The 9,176-nt window shown below is 39.3% G+C and overlaps 1 protein-coding gene across 4 annotated transcripts in view; it reads right to left on the bottom strand.

Moving 5' to 3' along the window:
* Window positions 1-8,887, bottom strand: part of VPS45 (vacuolar protein sorting 45 homolog (S. cerevisiae)) — a 91,715-nt gene extending 82,828 nt beyond the window's left edge. Inside the window, exons 1-3 of one of the 4 annotated variants that reach the window (XM_011937760.1) lie at window positions 8,090-8,887; window positions 7,269-7,423; window positions 3,834-3,894 (exon numbers count right to left, since the gene is read on the bottom strand). In XM_011937760.1, coding sequence (XP_011793150.1) covers window positions 3,834-3,894; window positions 7,269-7,388 — 181 coding nt within the window. In that variant the 5' untranslated portion in view covers window positions 7,389-7,423; window positions 8,090-8,887. The remainder of the gene's footprint in view (window positions 1-3,833; window positions 3,895-7,268; window positions 7,424-8,089) is intronic. The other 3 variants (XM_011937759.1, XM_011937761.1, XM_011937762.1) reach the window with 3 other exon arrangements.
* Window positions 8,888-9,176: the final 289 nt, after the last annotated feature.

Genomic DNA, 9,176 nt, shown 5'->3' with positions numbered 1-9,176 from the left:
GCAATGATTGTGCCACTACACTCTGTCTGGGTGACAGAGGGAGACTCTGTCTCAAAAAAAAAAAAAAGAAAAAAATAATTATTTTTCATTTTTAATCTAGATGTAATAATGGAAATGTGTTTTTTAAAAAATGAGTCCTTATTTTTTCTAGATGCATACTGAAATACTTATGGATAAAATTATATAATGTCTTAGATTTGCTTTAAAATAATATTGGTGGGGGAGTAGGTGACAGTATAGCTAAAACAAGATTGGGTGAGGCTCAATAACTGTTGAAACCAGCTGATAGGTACATTGGGACTTATGATACTATTCTACTTTTGTATGTCTTTAAAAGTTCGGTGCGGTGGCTCACACCTGTAATCCCATCACTTTGGGAGGCAACGGTGGGCAGATCGCACTTGAGGCCAGGAGTTTGAGATCAGCTTAGCCAACACAGTGAAATCGTGACTCTCCTAAAAATACAAAAATTAGCTAGGCATGGTGCCATGGGCCTGTAATCCCAGCTACTTGGGAGGCTGAGGCAGGAGGATCATTTGAACCCAGGAAGTAGAGGTTGCAGTGAGATGAGATTGTGCCACTGCACTCCAGCCTGGTGACAGAGCAAGACTCCACCTCAAATAAATGAATAAATGAATGAATGTTCCGTAACAAAAAGTTTTTTTAAATAAAGAGAGGGGCCTATTACACAAGAGATTTAGTAACATAAAAATATAAAAAAAAAAGTATAAAAGAGAGATGAACAAGCTAGCTTAGTACTGATATAAATTGTGCTGCAAGTTAGTAATGAATAAAATCACTACATACAAATTCATTTTAGTTTACGTCAATCAAATAAAATTCTGAAATTGATTATGCCATCCAAGAAACCTGAAGTCTACTTTTCATAGGCTGTGGTACTAATATAATTTTTTTCTTCTGCTTCATAGATTTACAGTCCAAATCAAACAATTTTTAGAACCAGAAGAGTAAACACTAGATTAACCATTATTAATGTCAACTGCTACAAAGAACTGTTTAGAGGAAAAAGGAGTCTTTCACCTCATGACCAATTCAATTTTTAGCCAAGAGATTCAGCAAAAGAGTAATTCTGTTATTATATATGTCTACTTAAACTTGGCAGCACAGGAGATATATGTACATATATACCTATATATGTATATGTGATTTATATATATTTATATATGTATACGCGTATGTGTATATATATACACAAATATATCAGAGATCTAGCTTGTGATCATACTAAAATACCAGAATAATCACACACCTATGCAAATGGCTAAAATACAAAATAGAGACAACACCAAATGCTCCCAAGGATGCAAAGAAACTGGCTCACCCATGCATTGCTAGTAATATGGTATAGACACTAAGGAAAACATTTGGCAGTTTCTTAATACAGAAAATATGCAATTACCATATGACTCAGCAATTGCACTCCTGGGGGTTATTTATCCCAGAGAATGAAGACTTAACTTTCACATAAAAATCTGTACACAGATATTTATAGCAGCTTTATTTGTAATAGTCAAAAGTAGAAACAAGTCATATGTCCTTCAATAGTGTATAGTTAAACAAACTGTGGTACATTTATACCATGGAATACTATTCAGCAATAAAAAGAAATGAACTATTTTTAAATTAAAAAAAATTTTTTTTTTGCAACTCCAGCTCAAAGGAGGAATGAACTATTAATACACACAACAGGCGAGGTCTGGTGGCTCATGCCTGTAATCCCAGTACTTTGGGAGGCTGAAGCAGGTGGATCACCCAAGGTCAGGAGTTTCAGACCAGCCTGGCCAACCAACATGGTGAAACCCTGTCTCTACTAAAAAAAATACAAAAATTAGCTGGGCGTGGTGGTGTGCACCTGTAATCCTAGCTACTCAGGAAGCTGAGGTGGGAGAACCGTTTGAACCCGCGAGGTGGAGGTTGCAGTGAGTTGAGATGGTGACACTGCACTCCAGCCTGGGTGACAAAAAGCAAGACTCCTTCTCAGACAAAAAAACAAAAAAGCACACACACACACACACACACACACACACACATACACACATACCAGCCTGGATGACTCTCCAGAGAATTATGCTGAGTAAAAAAAGTCATTCCCAAAAGGTTTTATACTGTATGATTTCATTTATAGAACATTCTTCGAATGACAAAATATAAAATGGAGAAAATATTAGTGGTTACCAGGGTTAATGAGGGGGTTGGCGTGGGAGAGAAGTCCACATAAGCTAACAAAAGGGCAATATAAGGGATCCTTATAGAGATGAAAATGTTCTGTATCCTGACTGTATCAGTGTTAACATCTTGGTTGTGATATTGTACTATCGTCATGTAAGATACCACATGGGGGAAGCTGGGTAAAGGGTATCTAGGATCATTTTTTTTTTGTTTTTTTTTTTACAGCTGCACACAAATCTACAATTACTTCAAAATAGAAAGTTTAATTTTAAAAAGAAAACCTGTGACTATTAGCCAAAAACAGACAAAAACCAACAAAAATTAAGATGCCACAGATTAATAAAATTGCCTATTTTTACCTCTTGGGGCAGTGTGCACTGAAAACCCACTGGACAAGCTTTATATAACATTTCAGTTCTACACAGAACTGAATGAAATAAAATATGAGAGAGCTCTTATATATAGTCTTTTCACAAATGTTAATTTTTTGTATCATTATTGCATTTAAGTAGTATACGCTGAAGAAAGTACATATGTCTTAGACTGTAGTCTAAACCCTGAAACTCTAATACCTTTAAGTAAGCTTTAAAACTTCTCAAATGCCCTACTTACTGTTAAATCTAGTCCTTGGTTTTGGAAATGTTACCAAACAGACTACACTAATACTATTAACATAAAGATCAATAATGACATCTAGAGGAGAATGGATGTAACTTCCACAGCCAAATGTATTGGATCAAAAAAATCCATGTAAATTGTATAGTAAATACAAACCTAGTTTATTTCCAGACCTCCCCTACCTAACCCCCACCCCAAGAAAGTTGGGCACATAAGAGATCACTACCTGATGATTTATACTTTCAATGCATTAAATATAGTAACAAAGAGAAGTGAAAGGCTTTTATCTGGTATGTAAAGTAAATCTCTGCTTTTCCAACAAACTCAAGTATTACCTTCCCACTTCAAAAAATAAATCAGCTTCCATGCCTCAATTCCTAAGTGTAAAATAGGGATAAGTATATACTTTTTTTTTTTTGGCAGGGGTGAGATGTGAAATTTGTCTACTTACAACTTTTGACTTACAAAGCATCTTGAAAGGCAAAGTAAAATGTAGAATTTTTAATTTAAGCAATCAAAGATGAATGGAAATCACATTTAGCCCTCTGAAACAGAATATTGGTCAAAAGATTTTTTTTTTGTTTTTTTTTGAGACAGAGTTTCGCTCTTTTTGCTCAGGCTGGAGTGCAATGGCACGATCTCGGCTCACTGCAATCTCCAACTTCCGGATTCAAGTGATTCTCCTGCCTCAGCCTCCCAAGTAGCTGGGATTATAGGCATGCACCACCATGCCCAGTTAATTTTGTATTTTTAGTAGAGATGGGGTTTCACCATGTTGGTCAGGCTGGTCTCAAACTCCTGACCTCAGTGATCCGCCCACCTTGGCCTCCCAAAGTGCTGGGATTATAGGCTTGAGCCACCGCGCCCGGCAGGTCAAAAGATTTTTAATACTTTGAAAGGACGTTAAATAAACGAGACCTTTATAGTGACAGATTCAACGAGCTTATTGGTGACATAAAGGGCTCAATGAAACACACTAACTGGGATGTTGTTACGAGTTTGGAAAAGTGAACTAACATACTTACAAATGAAATATATAGTGTATTTGGGTCTTCGGAGCTCCTGAATCATATAATCCACATTCTCCTAGAAAATGAAGAACAAGTGAACAAAATATGAGGAGAGTTGCTTAAGGAAAAAAGTAATAAGCATTACCCATTGATTTGTTTATTTACTGCATCTACTGCATATTGAAGTCTAGGTTAAGTGTGTATATGTTGGTAGATAAGGGCTGGAGACAGATAAATTTTGTGCACATGTTGGTGGGTAAGGGCTGGAGACAAGAGAGATAAATACAATGATCAGAAATCATGTATTATTTAATAGTATGTGTATAATATTAAATATTAACCAACTGTATTTTGTTCAAATTAAGATAAAGAATATAAAGGACACAGATGTTGAAATACAACATAAAATTGATTATAATTCTGCAAACTCACATCGAGCTGTTTGTCTATAAATTGTATACATTTGCTCAAAATTCTTTTTTTTTTTTTGAGATGAGGTCTCACTCTGTCGCCCAGGCTGGAGGGCAATGGCACAATCTCGGCTCACTGCAACCTCCGTCTCCCGGGTTCAAGCAATTCTCCTGTCTCAGCCTCCCAAGTAGCTGGGATTACAGGTTTGTGCCACCACATCCAGCTAATTTTTTGTAATTTTAGTAGACACAGGGTTTCACCATGTTGGCCAGGCTGGTCTTGAACTCCTGACCTCAACTGATCCACCGGCTTGGCCTCCCAAGTGCTAGGATTACAGGTGTGAGCCACTGCGCCTGGCCTGATCAAAATTCTTACATAGAACATCAAATGTGTCTATTCCTTTAAAAATTAACATTCAAGAGAAAATATAGTTAATTATATTCACTTTGGCTTTTAATTTATTGGAATGTAAGACTCTGCACAACTACAATGTTTGTGAAGTATTTGCAAGTAGTAGGCTAAGATCTTTCTTTAATTACATTAATTTAAAATAAAGTATAAAAGTTTAAAACAAAAAAGTTGATTTTTATATGGTCAAAATATAAGAATTCTGATTACATAAGATTACAATGCAGGTTTATTGATTTTTGATACTATAATACCTGGTTAAATTTCAATATAAATTGTTCCCTAAACATATTTAGTAATTCGTTTTAAAAATCACCTTTCTTTACAGAATTAAAAAAAAAATGTAAGCAATGTATACTGCTTATTAATGGGGAAAAGGTTTTAAAAATTGTCATTTAGATTTAAAAATGCATTCAAATTAACTTCATAATATAATCTTAAGAAAAAAATTTAAATAATCTTTTAAACCTCAATTACTTCCTCGTAATACGCTAGGCAAAAATAACAAAGTGAATTAAAAGATACCTAAAAGTTCAGACAATGTGGAAAAAGACAAAAGATAAGAGAATATATAAAATAATAAAAAGAAAAAGGAAAGATTATTATTATTATTATTTTTTTTTGAGACGGAATCTTGCTCTGTTGCCAGGCTGGACTACAGTGGTGTGATCTCAGCTCACTGCAACCTCCAACTCCCTGGTTCAAGCGATTCTCCTGCCTCAGCCTCCCTAGTAGCTGGGACTACAGATGCCTGCCACCACGCCTGGCTAATTGTTTTTGTGTGTGTGTGTGTTTTCAGTAGAGATGGGGTTTCACCATGTTGGCCAGGATGGTCTCAATCTCCTGACAGCGTGATCTGCCTGCCTCAGCCTCCCAAAGTGCTAGGATTACAGGTGTGAGCCACCGTGCCCGGCCAAAAGGAAAGATTCTTAAAAGAGTTTGAGAGACAGTACATAGCAAAGAGTTTCTCTAATAAAAAAATTAGGAAATAATGAACTAGATGATCTCTAAGGTACCTCTTGAACCAAAATATCATGACTAAGAGCTACAAATATGAAACAATTGGAAACTATTATAACACAGCATGTGTTCATTAATTCAGCAACTATTTATTGAGTGTCCACTGTGTGACAGGCATTGGGAATATAGGGTGAGAAAAAACAGATATCATATCTGTTTTCATGGACTACTGCTGGTAATCACCCAAACCATATAAAAGTTCAAACCATGACACGCAATAGGGAGATAAAGATGGTGTTGTAAATGCACACAAGGGACAGGTTTGACCTGGTCAGCAAAACCAGGGAAGGGTTACTTGAAGTGAAGTTCCAGGCAGAAGAAGCCTATGCAAAGGTCCTGTGGCATGACAGAACAAGGGGAATATAGTGGATTGAAAGATTAAGGTGATTAAGGTGCAGAGTGCAAAAAGGGAATGGTTCAAAATGAGGCTGGAGAAATGGTAGAAACCAGACCATGCTGCACCTTGAAGGCTACAATTAAGGAGTTTTGCCCTTATCAGAAAAGCAATGAGAAGTCATATAAGGATTTCAAGCAGGAGTGCCATGATCAAATTTGCATTTTGGAAAGTACATATGTACAAGCATGATAAAATGCATTAGAGTTGAAGAACATGAATATGAATCAACAAAGTATAACAGCCAGGCGTGGTGGCTCACGGCTGTAATCCCAGCACTTTGGGAGGCCGAGGCAGGCGGATCATGAAGTCACGAGATCGAGACTATCCTGGCTAACACAGTGAAACTCCATCTCTACTAAAAATACAAAAAAATTAGCCGGGCGTGGTGGCAGGCGCCCGTAGTCCCAGCAACTCGAGAGGCTGAGGCAGGAGAATGGCGTGAACCCGGGAGGTGGAGCTTGCAGTGAGCCTGAGATTGCACCACTGCACTCCAGCCTGGGCGACACAGGGAGACTCCAAAAAAAAAAAAAAAAGTATTAAAATAGGAAAGGATTTTTAAAGGAGAGCCTCAAGCTGGATTGAGAAGGTGATGGACAAAAAGTGACAAATGGCCAAATAACTTTTAATTAGTGGAAGAAAAAAAACCAAACAGTGAACAGGAATGAACATGTAAAATTGCTCATTCCAACAGTAGCCCAGCTGGCTACAGAGGAGGAGCAGACCTAGGACATAGGAAGGCTGGATACATATGGGCAGATCAAATCAACGAAGGAGGGCTTTAACTGCTGGGCTAAATATAGATTTAATCATGGAAATAACATCCAGCCACCAGAGGTTTCTGAGCATAAATGTGAATAAAGTGGTAAAGATTCAAGACACTCATAGCTGTATGAAATTAAGTGTTGATGGTGTTCAATGAGACAGATACGGAGGTTAATCCAGGAATAAAGTAATGTGGGTCTCTGTTAAGAGTAGTTCATTAGTGGCAATGGGAATAGCTGTGAACCTAAAAGACATCTTGAAGGAAGAATTGGCTGTAATGGGTCAACTGAAATAAGGAAACAAAACAAGAAAAATGAAGGTTATAATACTGATGAACCAGGATAATTATGATGCCACAAATTATAATACAAATTTATTTTGCCTTCTTAATGCTTTCAGATCAGAGTGTTCTGCATCTGCCTGGGCAGATGGAAATTCAGTTTATGCAGTACCTTTGTAGGTCGAAGAAAACAAATTGCCTTCAAGTGTTTCATGATCTCTCGATTTTGAGAATCAATGCGTTCAAAGAGGTACACTTCTTTCTGTAGAATCTCCGATTGTGTGTATACCATACTCACTATGCCAGTCTGTAAAAACAAAGGATTAACTAAAAGTATGCTAGTCTAGAATAGTAAAAACAAGTAGCATATCTAAGCCTCTTTTTTCATTAATACTTAGCTGGATAACTTAAATAGCAATATACGTAATAACATTTACTGAACATCCAAACAGGTAGGTAACATACAAGAACGAAAAATACGCTCTATCCTTTCAGCTGAAGCGTCAAGGTTAAAAACAAAAAACAAACAAAAAACATGCTCTCTTTGAACTGGAACAATCCATAAATTTCCAAAAATATTTTTTTCTATCACCTTAAAGAATTTTGTTTTCTGGTCTGTGGCCAACAAATAACCTGTCGTTCAGCTTGAGCTCCAACAGCTTTACTTTTAAAACGCAATGTTGAGTGGAAACAGTAGACCCATCCCAAAGTCTTCCAAGTGCTCTAACATATTAATGATTTATTGGCAGAGACATTTAGAAAAGGATTTCTGATTCCAATAAATTGTTTCGGGTAGTAGTCGTCTCTGGGCAGTGGCTGGAGCCATTTAGACTGAAAACCCACCGGGTAAGCTTTACACAACTTTTCAATTCCACACAAACTGACCCTTATTTTCATATCTTTAATTAAATGCTAAATCCTACTGTGGAATGGGACCAGCTATTGTAAGGTTGAGAGGGTTCCTTCACAAATGCTGAGCAAAAGCAAACTCACCGTCTCTTTATCCATGAGAAGTACTTTCATACCAGGCCCGCTGTCCTCTATCATTTTGGAAATGTACTGCTTCACAGCAAAAACCACGTTCATGGCGGCGAATTGAGAAGTATCCCACAGCCCTTCCCGCCCCCTTTTCTGGCTAAATTAACCCAGGTCTGTTGGCGGGGTCTCAGCTGCTTCCTCCCAGCCGGGCTTCGGCTTCCGGGAGTCCGGGCAACCACGGTGCTGGGAGTTGTAGTTCCGCTGGAGTGTACGGGGGACGAAGCCTATCCCGGGGATGGAAAAATCCGGCTGAGACGCCCTGGGCCGTTGCCACGCGCGGGCGCTATTCTCCACCCACCTGCGGCCTGCGGATGCCTGAGGCCCGGACTCTCAGACCCCTACTGCCCTTTGGTCCTGGAGGCCCAGCCGCAGCCTGAAGCCCAAGAGAGTGGAGCCTCGCGAAATGAGGAACCTGGCACAAGGTTTGCTTGGAAGCAGGAACGACGGAGCGTGACCTTGGTCCCTATTTGCCATTAACGCTTTCTTGCATGGCAGTGAGAGATGAGGGCAAGGGAAGTGGCATAATGCTCCCGGCCACCTGGGACTCGGAGAGATGGCATTTAATAAATCACACGCGGTATTTGCGAAACAGTGGTCGAGATTCGTCTTCCTGGCTTCGCTGGGTCATTAATAGGCGGGAACAGTGCCCCTGTGTTGAGGCTGCAGAAGCCCGAATTGGTTTTCCCAAGATAGAGGGGCATATGAAATTGAACATGAATGAATGAACAAAGGGAACGCCTTTTAGGGATGTTTTTGGGGAGAGGCCTGAGGTTCTCCAGGAGGGTCTGCAGCGCGGGTCGGCCGTGGGGGCTGGCAGCCCGCGGTACCACCGGACCTGCAAGCGTACCCCTGCCCCGCCCCCGGCTCGGCGCTCTGAGCAATCGGACTCTGCCAGCTCCAACTCCGGCGGGGCGCGGGCCACCCGCGACGCTGAAACTGCAGGCGAGAGCGGAGTTGACTGGGTGCTTTGAAATGGGTAGGGGACATGTATCCGGTGGAACTAAAACAAACTAGCGTGGGGATTTGAAGCCAAAACTCTCAA

Source organism: Colobus angolensis, unplaced genomic scaffold (assembly GCF_000951035.1).
Source record: "Colobus angolensis palliatus isolate OR3802 unplaced genomic scaffold, Cang.pa_1.0 Scaffold169, whole genome shotgun sequence".
NCBI lineage: Eukaryota > Metazoa > Chordata > Mammalia > Primates > Cercopithecidae > Colobus > Colobus angolensis.
Note: the sequence above shows the minus strand (reverse complement) of the source record. Positions and strands in the feature narration are given on the sequence as shown.